Consider the following 27,666-nt stretch of genomic DNA (forward strand, 5'->3'; position numbering starts at 1 on the left):
GGTGCTGCTTCTTGATAGTTTTTAATAACGCCAGACATTCCCTCGACAATGAGCTCTTTCCTGGTGAACATGCAAATGGCTATTGAGAAGTTTTCAGTAATATTACATCTAATATATTGCATTCGAGCATACTGTGCAGAGAGACCTCATACTTATGCACATCCAGTCCAGATTGTTTTATTTTTTTAGGTGTAACGGTTCGTTCTTTTCAGCGATGCAATGGTAGCCGGCGTTCGTGGAGACTGAGTATATTAGAAGAACCGGAGCAGCCTTACATCTTTATCTGCTGTGAATCTGACAGTTGGTGAGGGGTAGGGGCACATGTGCATGTATGTACACACACACACACACACACACACACACACACACACACACACACACAGCAGCATTAATTTTCTGAAAGGAGACTCTTCCCTCTCTGCTGCCTGTTGTTAGAGGAGGGAGAAAGTGTCTTGAAAAAAAAAAAAAAACAGAGGGTGTAGAGAAATGGAGGGAAAACAGAGGGAGGACAGAAAAAGGAGGACAGCAGAAGGAGGGAGGGGAAGTGTGCGGCTGCATGGCAAAATAAATGAGTGCCAAATTGTGTATGGAGCAGCAGGGAAGACGTGGGATAAGCTGGAGTGTGTCACTGTGACTGCGCGAGCCTTTTAATATATTCAACCTGATTTCCTATTCCAGTCTAATTGCCACGACGAGGCAGCAGCATGCACTCAGGCCCAACGCTGGCTTCAGACCTGCCTTTTCATGGCCTAAAAACACCTTGTTTTCAGTAAAAGTCAGCCCTCATCCAGGCCTGTGCTGGTCTGAGCAGTGCTGCATTAACCATACCTCACCTGACTACAGCTGGGTTACCGCTGCAGTTGCTATGCAAGGATATGGAACAACAGGCTGAGGCCTTACTGATGTAAATGTGGACATGAGATAAGTCGGTACCATGCGGAGATAGGGAAGAAGAAAGGAGCTGAAGGAACATCAAATAACTTGTTGCAAAAAAACAGCATTAGCGCTATGTGACATTTAAAAAATAAATCTAACATTGCAGTCAAAAGTAAAGTATATTCAGCATACTGATGCTGAATATAAATTGAGCCCAATAACACAGCAAATATTAACAAGCTGTCAAAATGTCTAAATTCATCCATACAGAATTGGTCCTTATTATCAGATATTTGCACTATTTGGACCAGCTATTTGTGAAAGTGTTGATTAGTTTTACATTCATTATAAGGGGTTGGACTTTTCTGGTCTAGGCACTAGGATACCACTAGCCTATATACTATAGAAGGCAGTGCTATACCATCCAGTACAATTGCATAGTTACAGCTACATGATTGGCAAACAGCATTCCTTATTAAAATGGAACCTTCTGCAAGTGTCAGAACTTGACCCAAAAACCCTACAGGCACCACCCTTAACATCACAAATGAAAAAGGGCCTAAAGGCCAGAGGGATAACTCCAAAGGCATGTCAAAGCCACCTCAAAACCTCTTATGGGCTCAAGATTTAACCTACGGGTTTGAGGATTTAGCTTTGTATGAGAGCAAAGTTCACCTGCTCACACACTCACAGCAAGGCTGTGTGAAGCTGTTCTGCTGAACATCAGTCAAATTTAGGGATGGTCCAGGTGGAGAATAATGTGCAGAAAAATGGAAACAAAATAAGGTTTTTCTGTTAAGATCTAATTTTGACCCCCTTCAGCAGGACCCTCTTCAGCAATACCATTATGCCTGTGAATTACAACTACATCATCCCTCACTGGCCCAGAGGCCAAAAAAAAAAAAACCACAAATATAATGTCTCAATTCTCTGCCTCTCTGTAATCTGACTTGTCCATTTTTCATCCTAAAAGGCTCAGAATACAGAGGCTTTTGACAGCAGTCTAATGATAACAAGCTTTTCTCCGTCCCTCGTTCACACTGAAGTCTCTCTCCCCCCCAGACAAAGCCCACAAGCCACCGCAGTTCAGCAACAATGACTGAGCAATTACACACTCGTTACAAGGTCAATGACGAACAGCCAACATGCAATTATAAAGCAACACGTATACACCACAGACTGAATTACAAAACGCACACACACACACAATATAGAACATATCTAAATATAGACACACCTGTTGAGAAAACATGATTGTGCACCTTGTGTGTGTGTGTGTGTGTGTGTAGTCTGAATTTTTCCACTTCTTGTGCAATGGCGGCGTCCACCAGGTCTAAAGAGCCATTAAAAATCTGCTCCCCAGCAGTCCTTTGCAAAGATCTCATTCCATTAGCTCACAGAAAGCAACAGGGAGCGAGAGGGAGGGAGGGAAATGCAGACAGAGTTCAAGAGATGACTATTCTAACACTGATCTAACCGAATATTTCACTTCATAAACCCTTAACTAGACACCGTGCTGCTGGTTCAGGCCCAGTGAATTAGTTAATAGCGTTTGCTAATGGTGTATTTAAAAAAGCCAGAGATCACAGCTCCCTTTAATAATGCATTATGGGTAAACAGGACGGGCTCTCCCTCTCTCGGCAGGAGGAATACTTGCAGCGGGAAGGAGGGAGGTGAGGGGTAAGAGAGGAGAGAGGACATTAGGCAGATGACTACATGACATGACAGGGAGGGGCCGGGTCTGTGGGCACCAGCACTCCAAAAGTCCGTCACCGTCAGAGGCGGAGAGGCAGAGGGTAATGGAGCTTAATTACTGCCACCAAACGAAGGTCAGAAGACAGACAGATGTGGGGGGGAAGGAGGTGAGGTGGGGAGTGCGGAGGGCTGCCAGCGCAGAGGGAGCAAGATGGGAGGAGGGGGGGAAGGGGTCAGAAAGATCTACAGGGACAATAATCCACACAGGGAAATGATGTAGAGAATAACAATCAGCAAAAATTAATTTGCATGACAGCCCCAATGTTCATTCATCTGTTTCAATGGTTTGTTATTTGTCTTTTTATTTATTTTTTTTGCAAAACTAAATGATTACTTTTTAGTGAAAATTCTTACCTTTTACAGAAACATAACGATTGGATAGACCATTTAATATTGATTTATTCATTAATAGAAGTATTTTTCCAAAATGAGTAACTTGTTGTAAATTGTTATAATGGTTAACTAATACGGTTTTATTAAAAACCATACACCCAAAGCAGAAGAAGCTGAGCGTGAATCTTAATATGGGTAAAGACATACAGTGTAAAGGAAATTCGGAGATTTGTGATACATACTACAAAATGGCTGCCGAAAACTCTATAGCACCAAATTGTGGAGTTATACCTGTATTTTCATTACTTTTTTAGGTGGGCCATAATGACGCACTGCAGCTCAAACCAACACCTGCTTGTACAGCTATGCCTTCATCCAGCAAGTGTATGTTTCTTCTGAGATATCTCGTACTCACAGATTACTGTATTCAGTAACACACATAAATTATCGTTCTTTGCTGACTGAGAGGTTTGAAGCTAATTGCAAAGTAGCTCATCCTCGCCTGGTTCTGAACTGAATGCTGACTTTCAAAATTGTAAATTGAAGGAATTGACATTGTTTTCAGTTGAAGACTGAAATGTATGTATGCATGCATGTGCATATGGACACTGCTTTTAAACCTAATCAAATATATGTATGAAACGACTTTTAGAACCATTCATTCAAATTTGCTCATTTCTTTTTAAGCTTATGAGCGTCTTTTTATTTTGGATTGGTTATGAATAGAATGTAGAATGCATTTATGGAACTGGTGTAATTAGCATTGGCTCATGTGTTTTAAATGTATTTTGGCATAATAATATATTATTATCAAGGTATTGTAATCCCAGGCTTCCAGGGAAAACAAACAAGGATGTTACCCTGTACTCTTTACGCAGAAAATGAAAATGAAGAGATTTAAACATGAAAAGCAGACTGAAAATGGCCATAGATGGAGGGCAGATAGCACCAGCACCAAATCAAAATGGAGTGCACTCCAGTCAGACACGCTTCCAGCCCCTCGTGCTAAGAGCTCGGAAGCTGTGGGATGCCAACTGCAGGCTGACAGCTTCAATTTCAGGTGACAAGATGGACATTTATAATGAATGAAGCTCTATTTCTTGCACAGGACGGCTGGCTTCTGTCAGTTCACGCAAATACAGCAAACTGGGAATGGAATCACAAGAGAGGAGAGAAAAAATACATATGATTTCATTTCTGCACGCTTGTGTGTGTGTATAGGAGAAAATGTATTTGTGTCTCAAATTGAATTGCTTTCCACTTCTCAAACCAGATAAAATCTATTTCTTTATCAGCTGAGCACTATGGAAAAGTGATTCTTGAACAAAAGTAGGGGAATTACAGCGGCAGCGGAGCTTGTATAACGGCTCCATCGATGACACCTTGTCTACAGCAGCTGTTTCCACTGGGCATCACACTAAGGTTTTTGTCCTGGGGGGTTGTCATGACATCAAATATCATATATTTGATATATGCACTGATGTCGGTCAACATCAACATCACACAGTCATGCACAAATAAAAAGTGCATGTGTGTTTGTTTGAAAGTTTATTATGAGAGTCAATTATGTGTGTGGGTGGAGTCTGCTTATAGGAGCTTGAATTTACACATACGGTTATCTAAGAAAAACAGCACAACAGAACAGCACAACAAAAATCCCAGTGCAGAGGAAACAGACACATTGAGGCAAAAAGACAAAAGACATACAATATGTATGATATATGTATTATATAATATGTATTTTATACACTGCTCAAAATGAAGGGAACACTTAAAAATCACAATTTAACTCCAAGTAGGACTGCAAAATTAATCACGATCACTATTTTTTCTGCCACGATTAAATTAAGATGATCGTAGAATCCAACAAAAAAAAACTGAATCAGATTTCAAATGTGGAATTGTGTATAATTGGGGTTTCTGGTCGCTACGGTATTTGTAAATGTGCGGTCAGCGTGTTGAATCTGGACCACTTGCCCGAATGGTACCGCGCCTCCACGTGCATATGCAACGTATACTTGAAAATTATGGAATTCGACTCTTCGTGCTAGGTTTAGAGTGGAACGATACCCAAACTATTTTTTATGAACATAGGTGACGTCCACTTACAGTCAATAAGTCATAACCGAAACAGAGAAAAGAAGCAAACTGTGAGCTAGTATTCCAAGGTTTCCCCAATGTTTATCTATTTGCTAGGTTTTTTATGTTGGTCAAATGTGAAGCTCTTTAATTTTACAAAAGAAGAAATTAAAAAAGGATAATAAAAAGCAAAGAGCAAAAAGCAAAAAGCAAAGCACTTTGTTAAACAGTAATTAAATGTTAAAATGATTAATTATTAAAATTTTGGAAAAAATAATGATTTCACAGGACCATATATATTGCATAGTTAATTCATAGTCTATGGTTCTTGACAAATCTATACAAAATGCCTGTTTATGTTAAATACAATTTTAAAAAAGTATTTTTTTTACTTTCGGTCATCTCTTAAACCAGAAAATATTGACAGGCTGGTTTGTAATCACCAAAAAACTGAAAGTTAAATTGTCTATTTAGGAAGTGTCCACATGAGGCCTGACGTCCAGGTGGGGGTCCTGCTTATAGCCCAACACCGCGCAGCACGTCTGGTATTTGCCAAAGAACACAAAGATCGGCAAAGTCGCCACTGGCGCCCTGTGCTCTTCACAGATGAAAGCAGGTTCTTACTGAGCACATGTGACAGACATGAGAGTCTGGAGATGACGTCTAGACCGTTCTGCTGCCTGCAACATCCTCCAGCATGACTGGTTTGACAGTGGGTCAGTAATGGTGTGGGGTGGCATTTTTTTGGGGGCCGCACAGCCCTCCATGTGCTCGCCAGAGGTAGCCTGATGAGATTAGGTACTGAGATGAGATCCTCAGACCCCTTGTGAGACCATATACTGGTGCGGTTGGCCCTGTGTTCCTCCTAATGCAAGACAATGCTAGACCTCATGTGGCTGGAGTGTGCCAGCAGTTCCTGGAAGACGAAGGAATTGATGCTATGGACTGGCCCGCCCGTTCCCCAGACCTGAATCCAATTGAGCACATCTGGGACATCATGTCTCACTCAATACACCACTACCACGTTGTACCACAGACTGCCCAGGAGTTGGTGGATGCTTTAGTTCAGGTCTGGGAGGAGATTACATGTCCAGGCGTTGTAGGGAGGTCATACAGGCACATGGAGGCCACACACACTACTGAGCCTTATTTTGATTTGTTTTAAGGATATTACATCAAAGTTGGATCAGCCTGTCGTGTGTTTTTCCAATTTAATTTTGAGCGGGACTCCAAATCCAGACCTCCATGGGTCGATAATTTTTGTGTGATTTTGTTATCAGAACATTCAACTGTGTTAAGAGCAAAGTATTAAATAAGAATATTTCAATCATTCAGATCTCACTTATTTTTCTGTTCCCTTTATTTTTGAGAAGTGTATTTGGACCTGAGAGAGAGGCAACCAGAGTGACAGTCATTTGTAAGAAGACATATGGCATTTGAAAATGAATCATATAAAAATCTAAAAAGATATATTGCACTTCAGACAGTGTGTGTGTGTGTGTGTGTGTGTGTGTGAGAGAGAGAGAGATAGACAGAGAGAGAGCTAGAGAGAGAGATAGCGAAAGAAACAGAGAGATGATGTGGACTCGAGCCAGCCCATTATATTGGCATAAGCAGGCAGCATCTCAGCAGATGACATGTCCAGACGTGTTGTAATTAAGGGGCGCAGCAACAGAATCACAAAACATGCAAGCCGCTGTGCACCAGAATTAACACACGCCACTGACACGTCCCTCCATTACAGCAGGATACAAATGGGGATTCGCAAGCATGCTCTGCTAAAGGCTCATGGCGGGACAGTCATGGGGTGAACAGGTGACAGTTCACCAGCAGGACACTTACTCTGTGATCTCCTCGGTTACAGTGTGCTCCACCTGCAGGCGGGAGTTGACCTCGATGAAGTAGTGCTTCCCATGCTTGTCCACCAGGAACTCCACCGTTCCAGCATTCTCATAGCCCACCTGTTCAGTGCGAAAACATGTCTGTCAGAGGGACTCAGACCATATGTAAGTACCTTATTTATAATAAATATAAATGTAATATTTCATCCACCAAGCAACATAGTTCAGAAATATATTATAGACATATTTGTGATGGTGTGTGTGATTTTGTAATTTTGGATTTTACAGGTAAACTTATGCTTTGTACTGTTCAAATAGTCCCAGAAGAGCTGGAAATCAACCGGTAGTATAGGATTTTTAATGTCAAACATTTCTGGAAGAATTAGCACAGGGCAGGGGCATCAGGCCACCATAGGCCACACACACAAACTACCACCTATTTGCCCATTCAGAGGCAACAATCCACCTAATGTTCATTTCTTTGGACAATGGCAAATCAAACATGGTGAGTGCAGACAAGGAGACACCACCATGTGAAGAACTATGACGTGTCACCAAACATATTGCTCATCAGTGACCCTACCATGGTATTTGAAAAAAGCAGTAGAGAGTTTAAAAGACATTCATCCGAGAATATAATGATTGATTTTAAGGCCCCACGACATTTAGACAACCTTACACAAACATTACAGCAGAGACGTCAGTATATTACTTACAGTCACTGTGGGAAGGGTTCTAATGAAGTAACCTCTCAAAAGTCACTCAGAAAGTAGAAAAAAAAAAAAAAAAAAAAAAACACCATATTCCAGGAAATGACTATTAATATGAAAAAGTCCCTGGCAACCCAGCGCAACACAGGTCAGGTTTAGCAGAGCAGCCACCACCCGTGACCCCTAATCAAAAACCACACGTCTCGGAGAAAGCTGAACCTTTCAGGCAGCAGGTCATCCTTTACCATTTCATCAGCATACCGGTCTCATTCGCATCCATTCTCTATCTTCTCCCTCTCTCATTCCTTTGCAGGCCCCATGGGGCACGTGGATAATTCTGTGCCAAAGATATCCTGCAGTCACCCTTCCACAGACCCCAACCACAAGACATAATGCAGGATGGGGGTTATTTTATTACATATTTCATTATTATAAGTTAGAAAATCTAACTTTAAAGCACTTTAAAGATTAACACAAGTTTTTTTTTTTCATTTCTGGACCAGCAGTCAATGGTGAATGCAGCCCTGCTATCATTTTGTCTTCTCTTACCAATCATTTGCTCAGACCCCAAAATCTCAAAAGCCCAATAACCTCCCCACATTCAAGTAGACAAGTGCAAACGACAAGGACATTGGAGGAGAAAAATCAGGCACTGGAAAACCTAGCGTTAGAGTAGAAAGAAAGATTGAGAGAAAGAGCCGAAAGGCAAGAGGAAAAATAAGGAATGAGAACAGGCTACATGGTACAGAAGAGAATGAGAAATGGGGTGAAGACAGAATAAGGGAGGGCAGGAGTGAGGAAGGAGAGATGGAGAGAAAAGTAATTACGACTTTCACAGCTTGATGCAATTCATAATTACGCCACGGAAGGTAGAGAATAGCCTGACCACCGTTTGATTGATCCATCTCAACCGAATGGCTGAGGCAAGGTCAGAGCAGAGAGTCCAGATGAAAAGAACGTAAGAATAGGAAGCAAATATAAATAAAAATAAAAAAGACAAACCACCAAATTATTCCCATGGAGGTAAAAGGGGAAAAAAAATTACTCATCTTTCACTACTGGTCATGTGCAATTCCAGCATTTGTCTCTTTTTCATTCTTCATTACATTGAATTTGACTATTACTTTTAGCATGATATTTTTTGAACATCGACTGATATCCACATCTACATCTGAGCATGCAAATTACATTTACAGCATCTGGATGCTGCTCTTATCCAGAGCAACTTACATACGTGCTTTAAGAGCTCTATCATTTTTTTTCACTAGGACCCAAATCACCTTCATACTTGTGGATTTTATGACTGATTCTTTTATTGTATTTAATCCTCGAAAGAAAAGAACAAGGGATGCGTGGTGTGGGAATAACAGAGTTAACCCAAAATGCTGATTAATACACTACAGTTTGTATATTAATATTTTGAAGCCTAGCCTGTCTGTGGGCCAGCAGTTAATAGAAATGGTTATAGGTGAAAAGACTGCTTTGGCCAATCTGATGACATAATTTCTACGAATGCCCCCATCAACTTCCATAGGCCACTCTTCTCGTCTCTTGCCTCCTCATTAGCATTTAAAGCTACAAACACCGTAATGGTGCATCCTGGGTCTAATTGTCGGACTGTCAGAAGTTTCTTTTCCGAATTACAGCCACTTTTAGCCAAAGTATCTGGGGACCTTTAACAGGGACATTCCCCAATGGGCTCTGACAGTGTGAATGGGTCCCCAGGCCACTCTGCAGGCATAACTCAGTCTGACTCAACAAATAGGACTGGTGAAGAGAGGTTAAGCAGGACACAGTGGAGAAAAGCCGCTGGGAAAAGTGATCACTGGTGAAAGGAGGTGAAGGAAAATGGCGTGTGAAAGTGGTGTAAAATTTTTTTAAAAAGAAAGAAAAGAAGAAGAACATGTCATGGCTATGATCCCAGAAAATGTGTTTAAAACTTTGTTGCAAAGCAGCAGTCACCCTGGAAATGTGACGGTGGCAGTTTTTTCCCTTTTCCCCGCTCGCTTTTTTGACCTCTCCATGATCTCAGATGCAAAATGTCACATTTTCTGAAGGTTTCCCAGTCCATGGCGGCCTGCACATGCAGCACAGAAAACGTTTGTGGGCAAACCCTGGTGGGATAATTGGGGTTGAGCAAAAGCTCACTTTGCACACTGAAGCCAAACACAATTCTGAAGCGAGGCAGTCTGCATGAGCGACAGTCTGAACAAAAACATCAGCACCCTCCCTCTAAACGTACATGCTCAAAGCAAAAGGAAAATCGAGGAAATTTCACACCACATTCCATGGCCCATGCTCCCCTGGGACAAGAGCAGATAAAAAAAAAAATTAGGGAAGAAGCAGAAAGGAGCGATAAGCAGATGAATGAAAGATCTGCAGGCTCCCAGGATTCTAACGCAGTTTTCCGGTTTGTTTCATACGGTCAATAACTGGGACGACTGATGACCACAAGCAGCTGCACTCTGGTTCTGTTTCATATAGTTTCAGGAAGATATATTAAATAAATATCTATGCTCAAAAATAGCCTGGTCAGCTATATTTCTCTTTCGCATTGTTGTCTGGCCAGTGAAGCATCTAAACTTGTGAGGTCGCAATATAAATACGAAAACAGACAAAACATGATGACAGCAGATCTGAAGTATATTTAGAGCTTTTATTTACACTGAAATTGGGCACACGCTCCAGCAGAACACACACACGCACCCGTTCAGGCACAGTGGACACAAGTCTTGCACTCCATCTGTTCTGTCAATTGTTTAGCAGACTGGAAAATATGAGTGCATTAGCATTAGTGTGTGTGAGAGCATCGCTGACAGGGCGTATGAGAGAAATGCAGAAAAAGGGGAGGAGAAAGAAAAGGGCTGAAGACGAAAAATTCTTCGCCCATCTGCTCGGTCATATAGCAGAAGAAGACCAGGGGTAGGTGTGTGTGCGTCTGTGTGTGTGTTCTTCTACTGTCTTATAGCTAATTCAGTAAGATGCAGTGACAGTAAGTGACAGAGGCTCGATAAGATGGACAGTGTACAGGGAACACAAGTGTAAGTGGGCTGGCAATTTACCTATCCTGTCCTATAGGACTACAGTTCTAATGTTACCCATCTGCATATAATTACCATAAAATAATTTGTACAAATAATTTGCTTTAACCATGGTAATCTGTCCACTCCGGCAATATTTCTGCAATCTTTGCATTCATAGTGAGCAGCAACGATCTGACAGGGAGAAGAAGGGGCTGTAGGTTTCTTTCAGTCTAGTGTGTACAGCAGGGTGGTAACAGTGTAGTGTGTAGCAACAATCAGGTTCAAATCATTCCAATGCTACTGAAATCATGTGGCCCTTGAGCAATGCTGCTCCAGGGAGCTGTCACTGTAATCTCAGAATGTCACTCTAGGAAAGAGCATCACACAAAACAAACATTGTAAATGTACCTGTAATTGAAGTCAACCTGAAATTGCTCTTTGCAGCTTTTTACACGCTGCTATTCAGGCATCATATCATAAGCTGTTTTCACACTGTGGCACATCGGAGTCACAGGATACACATTTGAGAGTTTTTTTTTTTTTTTGTTGTTGTTGTTAATGCTGGCAAATTACGCAGTGAAGAGAAAAATTTCACATATTCCTGAATAAAAATGTAAATTCCGGCATCACCTCCAGTAAGGCCTGCTTTATTATATGTTGTTGAAATATTTTTTTCCCGTTCCATTTTTGTTCTCTTTTTAAGAGTTTGTATTCCAGGCTGCCACCCAAGCTTTATTAAAAAAAAACTGAACTGAACTGAAGATATCAGAAATTTTATTTCATGAAATAACTCTATAAGAATTGCTTCAAATGTGATAAGTCAATGAAGACTGTCTTTACTTACTGAGAGCTAAATCGCATTCTAGCCGGCATGGTGAAAAGAACCTCTTAAAATTACAACATTAGAGTGACGTCTATAGAGAACGTCTTCGGGAGACCGGGTTAAGCAGAAACATTGACAGGAGTGATGAATGGGTCCACAGGATTCGATCCCGCTCGATAGAGTAAAGCAGCCAATGACAGGACTGTTTGCATGCAAAGCCAGGATTGACTTGGGCTGACATGCCGTGTGGCCACACCACATGTTAAATTAGCCCCAGAGCTGAATCTCTGAATGTTCTGAAGGCAAATGAATGTTCTCTAGGAGCTGACAGGCTTGGGAAGAGGGGGGAAAAAACAAGTCTCAGATAATCCAAGTCAGGTTACGCCGCTCCCACCCAGAATACAGAGCTAATGGGGACCCGGTGCTCTTATCCTTCAGAATCCTCAAAGACATCGAAATCAATATTTAATGGGAAAAGCAGCATGGCCTCTATGTTTAACTGTAGATACACCACCTATTTTTAGACTGCACTGAATGGTGAAGCGACACAAAAGGCCAAGCAGGACAAGGAGAGAGGGAAAGAGTAATAAGAAATAAAGAAAGATGGACACAATTAAATAAAAATCATTCTGTTGATGAATGGACCACTGTACTTTTACAGGTAAATGTTATTTCTTAACAGATATTTCTGTTCTTTTTCTGGTACAGCACTTCAAGAAAAAAAAAAAAAAAAAAAAAAAAAAAAAAAAAAAGTCCATTATAAATATGAGTGGTAGTAGCCCAGTGGGTAACACACTCTCCAATAAGACCACAGTCACAGGTTCAAACCCCACTTACTACCATTGTGAGCAAGACACTTCACCCTGAGTTAAATGTAAATGCTTACTTACTTACATACAGTGTAAAACAATTGAATTCTTGCTATGTCATTATCAAAGCTGTGCTTAGAAAAAAAAAGTGAGGATTTACTGTTATTAAATCATTACTTGGCTGCCCTTCGCAGCATTACAGTACACAGTTCTTATTAGTCAGACATTGCATTATACTGTATTGCTCAACACAGCCTGACATATGAAGTTTGAAGATACTGCCAATAAATGAAAACAATCTGGATATCAAAATTAATTATCATAATGCTCATTTTTCATAATCAAATCAGAATATTTTGTATATGTGTTGTCTGCCCCAATAAGCATAAAAGCAAACAACTCTTCATATGTATGCGTGTGTGTGTGTGTGTGTGTGTGTGTGTGTAATATATATATATATATATAAAAATTCTACTGCTCTTGGCTCAGGATGACAAAGTGTAAAAGAACCACAATATTAAGCAGATTCATTTAAAGGTTGATAAACAAATGATCACCAGTAATGCAAGTAAGACAGAGGGAGAGTGAGAGATGAAAAGCAGACATGCCGCTCAGCCAACAGAATCATGGAAGTGGGACATGTGAAGTAGAGTGGGAAAACAGACAGACATCTGGAGCACTGCTACTAAACTCTGCGTACCTTCAGAGGAGCACCTCAGCCCCTCCATACAGCTCAATGAATCAGCTTAACCAGCCACTTCAGAAGAGCCTCGGCACATCTGCATGTCACTGAGCATCTGCCTGGCATCAGAGCGTGTCTGCATGAGTGTGTGAGGAGGGGGAGCGTTGCACAGTTACCAGTGAAGAGACTCTACATAAAAGCTTCTGCCAAAGGAATATAATATAATGACTCTAGGTGTGAATGATATGCATCACCAAACGTGCCACAGCTTTCACCCACACTGCCATGCGTGCCCAGCACACATGTAGCAAGATAAAAAAGCAGGCCTCACGAAGATTACATAGACACTAAAGACTAATGTGCATCTTAATGACAGGAACATGGAGGAAATTCTTACACATTTCTCTGTCCATCTGGTAGTTGGGATTTAAATGGATGGTAAATAACGGATGGTGTCTCCATTTCAATTTCTGTGTCTCCATTCTGGGAAAAGCAGCTGGCAAAAGATTGCCCCCTGCTGTTGGGCAGGCTCTACTGCGCTCATCCTCCAGCTTGGGTACCAGCTTTGTGGGTGCAGCCTTCAGTTTTCTAAATGGTGTCTTATTCTCTACCATCCAAAATTTCCTCTTAAGTCAACATTTTGCCATTTAAACTAATTCTCACCACACACACACACACACACACACACACACACACACACAACAGAATAGACTTGAAAGAGATTGAGAAAAGGCAGCAGAGCTCTCAGCAGCAGACAGGCGCTGCATGGTCATGGTGATGCTCAGCGATTCTCCCACCCAGCCGACTTTAAAAAGGCGACCATCCTTTGAGGGCCTCACTTTCATATTTTCCCCCACCATCTCCGACAAACAGAACAAACCAATGTTTTTTCGAAGCAGGGGAAAAGACCACCGAGCGCGAGAGATGAAAGAGAAGAGATGTGCACATAGATTGAAAGGAAAAAGTGAGGGTGAGAAAGGGACGTTTTCATTAAAAGATGGGAATAACGCAGCCTTTAAGACTTGCAGCTGGAGTTGAGTGTAGAGTATTCGATTACGCCTTTGACGTTGAGAAAGAGCGGGGGGTTGAAAGGCTTCTTTCTTTTTTTGTACAGAGAATGAAAGCGTATGAAAAGACAGTAGAGACACTGTAGAAGTGCTGAGAGTTATTGAACCTGAAGGACATGTAACTCTACAGAGACTCATACACAGTGATGTTAGTGGCATAGGGCGTCAGACCTTTGGCATTATTGCAATTGCAAATCTCTACATTTTTAAATAATAATAAAAGTAATAATACATTTCATCCCCAAGATGAAAAGATTAAAATATAACTAGAAAAAAAAGTCGGAATGCTGTGAAATATGTCAAATGGGTAAATACTGAAAAATGAATGGAAGCGATTGAGAGGATGGAGGGATAACATAAGAAAAAAACTGGGGAAAATGAGGTGTCTGGGTAGAATACTTTGATGGGACTGTGTTCTGGTTGTCTCCAGACTTCTCAACATTTTGAATTTTGTCCAACTGACCCACTCCCAGCTGTGTGTGTTGTGCCAGCAGAGGACGGTCATCTTGATGGACACGCTTTCGCTGTGGCAGGTTCAAGAGTCTATAAACACGCATAATCATTCTACTGAAGTGCAAACAAACAGCCTCCCCCATGTGCCGTGTCAATCAAATATGCCCTGCAACATGTTAAACTGGGATTTATTTCGCTATGAAATTCCACGGTTTGGCAGTGAGGCAAACCTCCCTTCAAATTTTACCTTTTTTTCTAATACAGCCGACACACATGTACATGCTGTGCACACAACTCACCAGTTTGGCGAGGTTAACCGAATCTGCTGTCAGTCTGTCCCTGAGGTGTGGGTCCAGCTGCGTTGCCGGGGCGATCTCCACCACCTTCTGGTGCCTCCGCTGGATGGAGCAGTCCCTCTCATACAGGTGGATGACGTTGCCATATTTATCACCTGCGCGCACACATACAGCAGCAGCTTAGCAGAGTACTTCACCACACTGACAAAAACACTTCATTCAATCTAGTGTGTAACACACTCACTTATAAACCTTTTCCAAATGCAACCGTTCCTTTTTAATGTTTAAAAATACAATCTTTGACCTGTTAGATCAAGATGCCCACTGTAAGTGCACCAAGCGAATTACAGCACACAGTAGTATAGTATTTACCTGCTATACTAAAGGTTGCATAAACTTGCTTATGCTGGCATTTAAGATGGAGAACATGCTGGAGTCCAGTTTGCCAGAACATCCATGGCCTAGATTTATTTTTTTTTTTTAAGTTTTTGAAAGGAAGGACTCACTTTCAAATGCCTTTTGTGCCTGCCTCACCCTGATACGATTTAATCTTACAAGAATTCACCATCAATTCTAAGTAAACATGCAGAGGTATGATATGCTTCTGATGGACATTTCATGCCTAGTTTCTAAACAATGTTAGCTGGACAGGTTGGAAAAATGCGGCTAGTCGTAATGGCAGTATCAGGCTATTTTATCCATTTCAATTCGATGGCTGGGCTAGTTGTTTCCATGAAACAACTAGCATGATTTAAAATTTTCATGCTGGATCTAATAATCTAATACCTTTGATTTTAAAATTTCATGCTGGATCTAATAATCTAATACCTTTTTACCTGGAGAAAAAACATTTTATCTTGGGTAACTAAATTAAATGAAGTACATGATTTGTGTACTTTGTCCGCCACTGTTCAAACCCCACTTATTACCATTGTGTCCCTGAGCAAGACACTTTATCTCACCAGGGGGACTGTCCCTGTAACTACTGATTGTAAGTCTCTTTGGATAAGGGCGTCTGATAAAAGATGGAAATGGAAATGAAAATGTATGATTTCAGTCAAAAGGTAAAAAGCAGCTGTTGGCCCACTCCCATTAATAAAAAGCTCATGGAGCTTATCACTTTAGGACTTAATTATCTAGTAAAGGACATAATGATTCAGTAAATTCCTCCAATTAATCAATTGACTGAAGTCATTGGGGAGATGAAGAAGGCTCTAGACCCCACAAAACTGTCTTCATAGAGACATCTTTGGAACTGGGTTCAGACATCTGACATTCATTTGAGTGCAAGGAGTATTGGAAAAAAATCTAAAAAATATTCAGTAGTCCCAGGTTTAAATACAGATTTTAAGCAGCTGAAGTAAGAGGATCGGGTAGGTGGATCAGAGCTTTTGTTGCCCTGATATCCTTATAGATTTTGGAATCAGTAGAAAATTTTGCAGTACATAAAAAAATACATTCTGAGGGTACAGTAGACTGCCTAGTGATATTAAAATGACTTAAAAATACTTGCTATTAAATAAATAGATGCTATTTATAAGAATGTGTCAATTTATTGTTAAGAACAGCAGTAAGTTAGGCCATTTGACATAACCTATTTCCAATATTCTATTCCTTTCTGCCTCGTCCTCAATCACTACAAAGCATTGTAGGTAGTACTGCCCAGAACATACACACTAAAGTAAAATTAAACCCTATATTAAAATTACACCACTCATTACTGGGGTATTTAATAATATTACAGAACAATTGGAGGAGGAGGAAGTGAAAATAGAACTGAGGAGGACACTGACCCAAAATCTGCACCTCAATGTGTCGTGGCTTCTCGATGAACTTCTCCACAAAGAGAGCGCCATTACCAAAAGCAGCCAGCGCCTCAGAGTACGCCCTCTGGTAGTTCTCCTCAAGCTCCTGAGCATAAGAGACAGCATACCACAAATCACAGCTTCACCCAATGACTACTCCCTATCTTCACAAGACACACAATAGCCATACAAAAAGCGCAACAAACTTAGGAGCTTTAGAGATTGGAGACTCCACACTGAGCCAGAATGTCAGAGGTTTTCCTGTCAATCCCCACTTTTAACAGAGATTACAAAAGTATCTTCAAAGACTCTTATAAGTGATGACAATTGTGTCTGAACTTGAAAGTGGGCCGTGAAAGCACTGCTTCGTCTATCTCTGCTGCACAGATGCTGGCTCACCTCGTACCCCCGGACCACCCGCATGCCACGGCCACCGCCACCATAAGCCGCCTTAAAGATGATGGGGAAGCCATAGGTGTTTGAGAACTCCTGCGCCTCCTGAAGACATGAGATTGGGGCATCTGTTCCAGGAACCACAGGTACACCTGTGGTATGTATACACACACACACACACACAAATGTTATTGCATAATCCATTTCAAAACCCATGTCACTTTTACTAACTGAAAGTAATGAGAATTATGATGGCCTAACCTTATCCCTAAAATTACTCTCAGAAGCCCAAAGCTATTTCATTTTTGGATTAGTAATTAAATGATATTTTATGTAAATAAGTATATTCACCACATCCCTAGTAAGAAGCAACCCTCTTTCATCTGTCTTACAGGGACATTTGGTCTTCATTAACAAGAACACATACAGTGGGTACAGAAAGCATTGACCACCTTGGTACCATTAGCTAAAATCTGTTTATTACGTTTTAATGTACACACAGCACCCCATTTTGACAGATTTATTAACAAAGAAAAACTGCAATATGACATTTCTGTATTTTCCAGTCAATATGAGGTGCCGTGTGTACATTAATGAGGAAAAAATGCCCTAAAATGATTTTAGCAAATGGCTGCAATATAACAAAGAGTGAAAAATGTACAGGGGTCTGAATACTTTCTGTACCCACTGTATATCATTTCAGGAGGTAATAAAATTAGACCCAACACTAAATTACCTAAAGAAAATATTTTTGTGGGGACCAGAAAAAGACCACAATTTGAATGAAAATTCATATTTATCCTATATCCGTGATTATATATCTACACAGAATAAAATCTGTACTATGTGTGTACACAAAACCCCACACAAAACCCCAGACAGGATCCCACACAAATATGGAAACAAAACCACTACCTAAACCAATAACTGCTACAAATAACCACGCACAGGTCTGTAATTTGTCTTTGTGTTTCAGCCTGTGTGTGCGCTGTGGAGACTGGAGTTTGTGGGTGAAACAACATCTGTGCAGCCTTTTTTATCTTCCAAACCAGACACTCATTAAAAGATGAAATGTCTCCTTACTTGGAACTCCTGTACCCAGCATAACACCACACACTCAGTACACTCATATCAACAAGTCAACCCTGAACCTGTACAGCAAAGGCTGCTGTAAACTAACAGACGCACTGTGAGTGGTAAAAAAAATGTGAACGGGAACTGAGTAAAGCACTGCAGCACACGGTGCACACAACAAAATGTATCCACCAAAAGCCATCACCCTTGGTGAGCAGGGAGCAGTGTGTGGGGACGGTGCTTTGCTCAGTGGCACCTCAGTGGCACCTGGGCGGATCGGGATTCGAACTAGCAAACTTTTGATTACGGATCCTCTTCCTCACCCGCTAGACCACCACTGCCCCTTTCACATCTAAACAATGTAATAAGGTTGAATAATGTCTGACTGGATGATCAATTTTTAAAATAATAATAAAAAAATATAAAAAGATAAAATAGCAGGTTAAAAAAAAAAAAGATACTTCTTATCAGTGAGACCTAGAACTGGTGTGTTGTAAAAGTGGGGATGAAAGGGAACAAATCTGTGGACTGACATTGATGAAACTACCTGCTCGAATGGCGATGGCGCGAGCCTCCACCTTATCACCCATCTTTCTCACAACCTCAGGGGCGGGGCCAATGAAGCGCACACCAGCATCCATACACGCTTGTGCAAAATCTGAGCGTTCAGACAAGAAGCCATACCCAGGGTGGATGGCGTCCACATCATTTTCCTGAGAAAGTGTGTGAGAGAGAGAGAGAGAGAGAGAGAGAGAGAGAGAGAAAGAAAAGAAGAAATCACTATTAAATTCAGGAAACAACTCTCCATTCAACAAAGCCCCCCGAAGTCCCCATTAGTCCTTATAGTGTTAAAATGTCACACAACAACTGTTCATTTGCATCAGTGTAACTTAGAGCCTGGGCATGAAGATAAAACTCACAACCAGTCACAACCACCCCAGCTCACAGCAAATGGCCAAGCGCTTTTTCCACAATGTGGCATGGTACAATGTCAGATGAAGCCTTATCACTGCACCAGCTATTACAATTAAAGATAAGTGTGTGTGGGTGTGTGTGTACAGCACACACGGGTTTCAGCTTCTCACGCATTCTTACACTTTCAGGAGCTGTGAAGGAGGCGGCAATTACAGCTAATCGCTCCCCAAGACAACTTTATCCAGGGCCAATCACAGATAAGATGAGTAGCGCACAAACAGGAGGAGCCGGCTGCTTTCAACAAAACCAAAGTAATCAGCTTGGTCACCGCCGGCCATGAGTACATGGACAAAACTGTGCTTTTGTATCATTATGATAAGCGTAGAGTACTGTGTTTGTCTGCAACAGTAAAAGACTGAGTTTAGGGAGTATTTGGTGGGCAGCCAGGCCTCTCGTCGGTTCCTTGTTTTAAAGTCTTTTGTCATGGCCCATGAGAATTATCACCTTGCAAATAATGCAAGAAAGCCTCATACAATTTAATGCACTAATTAACTAATTACGAAACTAACTCCTCCCGGTTCACTGTTGCCTGGCAACAGCAAAGGCTGTTGTCTGTTTCTGGTTTTAAGATGTACAGTCGTGCGGGGTAGCTTCTGTCATTCAGTCAATGAAACTTTCTAACATTTCCACCATTTCACGCTGCGCAACTCATTCACTGTGGCGAATCGCTGTTATCTGCAGCTGCCACTGCGGCGCTCTGGTTATGAAAGTGATAACTACAGTACACCAGCAGGATCATTCAGACGAAAGATTAGACAGTTCAGGGTGATAACAATAGCTGCTTTGAAAGTCAGTAGAAAGGCTAGACTGCTCTGTTCCCTGACACACGCATGAGCACGATGATGAAAAATTCCATTGGTCCGCCTGGGCTTCACTGATTAATTGCGGCTAAAACTGTGGTTAGCAGGACAGTCCTGACCTTGGCCACTTTGATGATGTCTGGAATGTGCAGGTAAGCAGCCACGGGTGGCAGACCCCTGCCGATCAGGTAAGCCTCATCTGCCTTCTGCCGGTGCATCTGTCCCGTGTCCTGTTCAGAGTACACTGCCACTGTGCGGATGCCCAGCTCCGTACATGCACGGAAAACACGGATGGCTATCTCTCCTGATGAGGAGAAAATAAATAAATAAATAAACAAACAAACAAATAAATACTGCATCTCTGGAATGCAGTAGTTCTGCTTAATGTATTAATTCATTATTAGCACAGTAATAGTGTAATAATAATAATAATTTCCATTTCCAATATTATAATAATTATTATTTTTGGTTTGTTTTTAAATGTACATCCTTCCTTGAAAACTGTGAATCTGCATTTAAGCAATAATAATGTATGTAATAATAACTGTTTATGTTTTATTATGTTCATCCTGTAATTTTTTTATTCTTCAAACCATGTGGGATACTGTACCAGCATCTTTGTTTGGTTGCAGACACTGTCCTGAGATCATAGTTGTGACAAATACAGGAGGATGTGGAATGCTCACCTCTGTTGGCCACCATGACCTTCTTGATGGGCTTGTACTCATGGGTCTGAGGGGACGTGTGCGCAGCTCTCGACAGACAACACGCCCGCCTCACAGCCAGCAGGCTGAGTGCTGAACGCACTCCTCCCATCTGCAGCAACATCTACAATCAGACAGAAATGGATAGAAAATTTTGATTAAAAAAAAAATGGGACACTAAGTCGCTCTTACATTACAGTATGTGAAAGAGGATATTTGTAAAGCGTAAAGTTACACTTATTACTAGATAACAGTGGGCCCTCATGCAACATTTTTAAAAGAATAGATCATTTTTCCACCTAAAAAAAAGCAACTATTACGCAACAAGAAACGTGTTCATATTTGAAAACCACTTTAACAGAGCAAAGATAAAACATCTGAACAAACAGTCCAACTCAGCAGGAATCAACTCAAATCAGGAATAACAGGGGGGGGGTCCAGATTTAAACACTGGGTGGTTGTGTAGTAGTAGGGGCCCTGAGCAGGTCCACCAAAATATCTGAAAGCTAAAACTTTACAGCCCTGACAGTGGTGCCCATAAGAGTAATATTTGTTCCCCTGGCATCTAAAACACGTCACTGTGAGCCCCACAGATTATTACAGACCGAGGTGTTAAGAGGGCGGATGTGTCCCTGACAATGTGGAATTATCACATTCACACATTAAACTGCATAGAAAGAGGATGTATTTAAAGCACTGAGACAGGACCACTCAAGACATTTTTTTCAAGTCATGTTCATGGGGAAGGTGGGGCATCTTCTAGAACAGTCGTTCTCAACCGGTGGGGGGCGTGGGCACTCTCGCAGGGGCACAAATTTGCAAATTTGTGAACTTTGTTTGGATTCATTGGATCTATTTTCGCTGCTAAAATAGACCAAAACAGTCATTATTTCGTCAAAAATGTAAGTGACTTAAAATTATTAACATGTGTGTTGAACTATCATATGAAATCAGTGCCACATTTTCAATGAGCAGCGGGTGCCGCCGTGAGCCCCTCTCCTGTCCAAAAGCAGTCACAGGTGGTCAGTCTCTCAGTAGCATCGCGCAGCAGTCAGAGCAGAGAGGAGACACACACCCCTCCACGCCCAGGCTGCAAAGGAATCGCGCATTCGTTCTGTCCCCGTAAATGTTCACTCACTCTCACACAAAAATAAATCACTGCATTTAAATTGACTCATGACATAGGGGGGGGGCCCAACTGGCACTGGGGCCTCGACTGCAATGAATCAGCTTTGGGGGGAGCAGCTTGCAAAAAGTTGAGATCCCCCGTTCTAGAATTCAGCAAATAAATAAATAAATAAATAAATAATTTTTTTGAAAAAATCACAGGCCATGGCACCAGTTCACGGGAATGAACATTTGAAATAACAATGAAATTTGCCTCATAATTATTTACGTTATAGGACAAAACTGAAGACACATGACTATGAAATAACACGTGAGGTTATGTAATAAACCAAACAAATAGCAAAAGAACCAAAAAGTCTCCCCAAAGCGAGGAGCTTTTGCTGCATTTCACCTTAAGTTTCCAACAGTCCTAAAGGTTTATGCTGAACATTTTCTTATCATTCACTCATGTTAATGAGCATCTCATGACATGCCTTTTGATGATGACAATAGTGAACAAAGCAGCCATGAAGGTTTAATAAAAAAAAAACGATTAATAAAAAATACTTTCATGCACTGGATTCTTCAGAATGGCTCCAGCTTAGTCTCCATAATCACCACAGAGTCGGTGCATCCAAACTTTACTGGTTGTGAAAGCACAGTTACTGATTAACATACCAGTCATATTGTCTTACGATCATACAATTAACACCTGGTTCATTTAGGGACCTAGAACAGTACCGAGTGCATGTTGTTTATGACAAAGCTCACTCGCACACTACAGGCATAAACATTGACATTTTAGTTTCCTCTCATGAAGAAATTTGTGTGGTGAGCAAACTGATCCATAGCAAACTGGTGAAAGTGCAGAGTTTTGGGGATTATGTCACAATCATGTCCAAGGGCTCTGAAAACCTATATTATTGGTTGACTGGGCATTCATCTAAAAAAAAAAAAAAAAAAAAAAAGTTCTTTGCTTTAAATAATACATAATAATTTAGAACTATTAATTTAAATCAATAAAAAAAAAAACACACATCTTAATAAGGGTGAGGTGTACTTGTGGGGCCGTGGTAAGTAGTTTGTCTAGCCGAAGGGGTTCTCTATTTTTGAAGTCAGGGACCCCCTTTGATTAATTATGCATGATATGTTGGCAGTGCACTGCGGAGCACTGGTATGTGCTGATCGGTGCAGTAAAAAGTGCAGGACTACTGGTCACGTAACCACACTGACACATACCTTTCCACCAGCAGCCGGTACTGTGACGCAACTGTGACTGACCTGCGTGATCTGCAGATCACTGTGATGAATAAGTGATGTGTTATGAATATGTGATGCACTCTAGCCTCACATTGCAGTGTGTGAATACTGAAGATACTTCTTTTAAGCTCATTTCCATGTGATGGTACAAACAAAACAAAAAAACGTATTCTCTTCAACCAGTGGAGCAGATAAAAATCGCCATACCATGAATAAAGGTAATCATATTTAATTTCAAAATGGTAAAACTTTCAGCTGTTCCAGCCCAACCAAGTATTGCATGAACTAAAAGCTGGACATTCCTGTATTGTAAATGTTTTTTGGTTGTCGGCAATATAATAAATTTAATAAAAGACAAAAAAAAAATGTGTGTGTGCATATATATATAAAATTTTATTTATATATATTTTTTATTTATTTGTTTTTAATGATGACATTTTATCTACTATTCTAAAATTTACTATTATCAAATCAATTTTCTGGACCCTTAGGGGCAGTGGTAGCCTAGCGACTAAGGAAGTGGCCCTGTAATCAGAAGGTTGCCGGTTCAAATCCCGATCTGCCAAGGTGCCACTGAGCAAAGCACCGTCCCCACATACTGCTCCCCGGGCGCCTGTCATGGCTGCCCACTGCTCACTCAGGGTGATGGGTTAAATGCAGAGGACAAATTTCACTGTGTGCACCGTGTGCTGTGCTGCTGGGTATCACAAGTGACAATCACTTCACTTTCACTACAGACATTAAACTGCCCTGCAAGAATTTCATATTGAACTGGAGGCTCCAGAAAATCTTTTTTTCCTCCAGAAATACCTTCAGATGCTTCTGATTAAACATCCTTAATGTCCAGCTGTTAAATTGGTTTTGATTATGCAGATTTACAGCACACAGAGAACAGAGCAGCTGAACTAAAGCAGCTGAAGGTGAAACTCAAATGCTGTGTTTATCTGGAAAGTAGTACTTACACCTTCAAAGAACAAACACTGCATTGTGGAATGGTCATCTTGACTTTCTTTACCTCAAACACACGCCTGGATCAAAAGGGAAACAATAGCACAAGTGCTTTACCAACGCTAAAACGTCAGTTCAACGGTCTGGAAAGCCAAGAGAATTTTTTTTCATTTGACAAAACTTCAGCTGGAGCCATTTCCTGGATGGTGAGTAGTAAGGTTTCCAAATCTAATATTCTTCCCAAGCCATTTGGATCTCAAGGCCTCTTTCAGACAAAAAAGGGGGATTGTGTGGCTGCCTGGAGACAAAAGATTTACTGTGCAGTGCAGGCAACAGAAAAACCAGCAAGGAGAGACCAAGGCAGGCAGATAAAAAGAAGAATGGATGGACAGACGGGATGGACAGAAAACCGAAAACTGGCTCGCTTGCATTCCTCATCTGTAACTGGTAGAGGAAATCGGTTACGGAAAATTGAAAACCTCCTTGCTGTAATTTTGGTGTCATCCTAAGGCAATTTTGGGAGGAAGTAAACACCAAAGCGATTTAAAAAGGAATTTTTAAAAATCGTGATAAAACACTTTGAGTCTTCATCAGAGCAGATCAACCCCGGCATTATTATTATTATGACCATCCACCTTCAAATAATTAGTCATGGCATTATTAGCAAAACACAGACACAGCTCATTAAGAGTATAATTTTAGCAATGTTTGCATCAAATCTAAAACGTTTCGCAAAATTCCCATTATAATTTAATACACGTCAACAAGGTCCAAGGAGAAATACACATTCCAACCTCTGTATATCAGTCGTTGGGGGTGGAAATTTTAATATCATCAAGCTATTCTTTTGCTTTCCCTGTGCTCTGCTGCTCATGCACAAGCCAAATTCTGGTCAGACAAGTAGGACTGGAATGGAGCAATCTTCACTTAAATCAGACCTGAGCTGACCTGCAGACAATTATGGTGATGAAGTTTTACAGAGCATGCTTAACAAAATTAACCATGGTTTGCCATATGGCTGTTTGCTATTGATGATACTATTGATGATACAGGAGGAAAAATAAGAGGAAATGTGCAATGATGTCCACACAAACAAATGGGTCTACAGATCTTACAGATAAAGACCACAGGGAATCAGAAACCAGCTAACAAAACCTGTTAGACGCCATAATAAAACTGACCAGACGAGTTGTTTTGTTTGCGCACAATCACTAAACTAGTTTAGACTGAGTCACTTCTCACTAAAAGGAATCACTGTAAAACCTGGAGTTAAGAACATTTCTAATAACTTTTACTACAACTACCATTAAAGAAAGAATTAAGTATTGAATTAAATTGTTAAAACAAATTGTCCTTCGTTGGTGTTATTAATTAAAGGTGGAACCAGGAATAAATTATGATGTTTGGGCCTGTCTGGCCGCAGTTTATGCACATCACGCCCAGCCCTGCTACTAAGGTCAGCGAGTCCACAGTCCCTAGGCTGCAACACCGGCGATTGCATGACCACAGCGGCATGAATGGGAGTAACCCGATCCGGTTCTGTCGCCATTCGGTACCAACTCAGCTGAAAGCCTCACGTTACCGGAGAGGCCTGTATCTGTGAATGGCACTGGGTGGACTGGGGCATGCCAACAAACAGAAACTGCCTCCAGGTAGGCACTGGAGCCGCGGTTAAACACTGGGTTAACCATTTTAGCAGCTTTTCACAAGAAAAGGTGTGTTCAGTCATTCCTAATTCCTCTGTTAGTCATGCAGGATAAAGTAAGTGTGGGTGTTTTATAGTGCTTCGGCAATGCACTGCTGCTTTTTGTACTTCGACCCCATTTTCTTCTGCCCCAGGTTACTCTCGAGACTTGCTGACCTTTTTTCTAACCTCCCTGGCAGCATCTCACTTATGTGTGCAAGATGTTTTTCCTCAGGTCAAACATGCATGACAAGCATCTAAGATCCAGCTTTCAAGTCTAATCTCGAACCAAAACTTGTTGTTGCCCTGGGGGTGTTTGGTGGATCACAGCAGAACACCAACCTGGGAAATTTCCTTAAGGGAGAGTGTCCGGGTGGAGTGAGAAACCAGCTGCACCTCAACGTCCTAAAGTTTAAATGAGGACATTTTCAAACTTTCCCTGAAAGGTAAATATTGCAAATATAAAATGATTCATTTTCTCAACATCTAAGAATCAGGAAACGTGCCTACATGTATCAGTGCAGGAAACTACATAATTGATTTGTATGACCTGTTGCATCATGAATATCTCACAATAAGGAGAAATGTGCTATGTGCATTCCATACTTCGAGAACAGCTGTCCTTCTTCTCTCAACCATGGCCAGTCCCTCTTTCACAGTTTTCTGAGTGAACCAGATGACTGAGGGCGAGTTCAGGCAAAACCGAAGCTCAAACTACAATCCGTAATTATGCAACTCGAGATTCATAAACTGCGGCAATGGAGACAACAGATCCTTGGAGGGGGAACCTCCAGCTAGTCACGGACGATTAGTAAAGCCAATAAAAAAAAAAAAAAAAAGTGTTTTAAATCAACAAATGGAAGCAAATAAAAATAACTACACATACAGAGCACACAACTTTTCTTAGTTCTGCACTACTGGTAAAAGGAGTAAAAAAGGTGAATGCACGGTGCAAGACCGAGGAAACCTTAATCCACTGCAGGCGGAAAACCAGAAGAATTGCACATACGTGACCTTTCACCCACTGAACTCCACCGGGACTCGGGTCTCATTTGGGCCACCCTCCCCAGCAGCTGGTTCGAGTTAAGTGTGCGAAAGTCAGCACTGGTAAAAACGCCTGACAGCAGAGGGCCAGGGCGATGCCCGGGTCCGAGCGGAGACGCCACACAACCAACAGCTGCACGCCAGGCCCCCCAAAAGTCCTCGGCTTCCAGTTACAACCAGTGCACTACCTTCACATCACAAACACACCACTGGTACAGTAAACAGGGGGGTGTGGTAGGAGCCCAGTGGGTAAAACACTCGCCTATGAACCAGAAGACCCAGGATCAAATCCCACTTACTACCATTGTGTCCCTGAGCAAGACACTTAAACCTAAATTGCTCCAGGGGGGACTGTCCCTGTAACTACTAATTCTAAGTCGCTCTGGATATGGGCCTAAAGCTGCAAATATAAATGTATTATTTGAACAAGAGCACAATGTAAACACACTATGTGCTCAGTACCTTTTATGTAATTACACGCATGGTTACATTGAGGGATTTTCATGGAGCCATAAGGGCCCACGTCGTGTCCCAAATGTCGCAAATGAAGTGACAAGCGGGAGGAGTCGCGCCAGCTCCCACCGCGTGTGCCACTACGAGACAGCAACAACCAGGAATGCGGTGACGTCACACGTCCTCCAGTCACACCTGGACGCGGCCGCTTACCTTTTCGTCTCCCACACGACAACTACGCGCTCGGAGTCCGACCCAGCTCCCTCAAATAAACGTCAGTTTTGAGAGACTCGAAGCTTCCGCCCCGGTGCGTAACTTTTTTTTCTTTTTCTGTGGACGGCTGACGTGTCGCTGCGCTGCGATGCTGCAGGTGGCCGCTAGATCCCGGGGCCGAGCAGGTACGGTGTGACACTGACAGGCGAAGAGTTGTCTCTGCTGTCACGAGGTGGTCCTGACAGAGGGCCTGAGCCGACTCGGAGCACCGTATGAGCCATGTAAAACCTTCTCAGACGATTCTGTCACTTTCTATTGGTCCCGGACTCCTCCGGAGAAACGCCCCGTTCGTGCCCCTCTGACTTTTCACCCGCCCCCTCATTTGCATACGAGCGTCTGATTAGTCGATTCGAAGCTCCGTCGCGGGGTTCAGACGTCACGATTGGTTGTCTTTCAACA

General features: G+C 41.7%; 1 protein-coding gene across 1 annotated transcript in view; it reads right to left on the reverse strand.

Moving 5' to 3' along the window:
- pcxa (pyruvate carboxylase a) overlaps positions 1 to 27,514 on the reverse strand; it is a 97,840-nt gene extending 70,326 nt beyond the window's left edge. The window contains exons 1-8 of the mRNA XM_028982210.1: positions 27,208 to 27,514; positions 20,481 to 20,622; positions 19,914 to 20,098; positions 18,567 to 18,732; positions 16,952 to 17,097; positions 16,541 to 16,658; positions 14,751 to 14,902; positions 6,886 to 7,004 (exon numbers count right to left, since the gene is read on the reverse strand). Of these exons, the coding sequence (XP_028838043.1) occupies positions 6,886 to 7,004; positions 14,751 to 14,902; positions 16,541 to 16,658; positions 16,952 to 17,097; positions 18,567 to 18,732; positions 19,914 to 20,098; positions 20,481 to 20,622 (1,028 nt within the window). The 5' untranslated portion in view covers positions 27,208 to 27,514. The remainder of the gene's footprint in view (positions 1 to 6,885; positions 7,005 to 14,750; positions 14,903 to 16,540; positions 16,659 to 16,951; positions 17,098 to 18,566; positions 18,733 to 19,913; positions 20,099 to 20,480; positions 20,623 to 27,207) is intronic.
- Between the last annotated feature and the right edge of the window lie 152 nt (positions 27,515 to 27,666).

The sequence above is a fragment of the Denticeps clupeoides genome, chromosome 6, assembly GCF_900700375.1.
Source record: "Denticeps clupeoides chromosome 6, fDenClu1.1, whole genome shotgun sequence".
NCBI classification, from domain to species: Eukaryota; Metazoa; Chordata; class Actinopteri; order Clupeiformes; family Denticipitidae; genus Denticeps; species Denticeps clupeoides.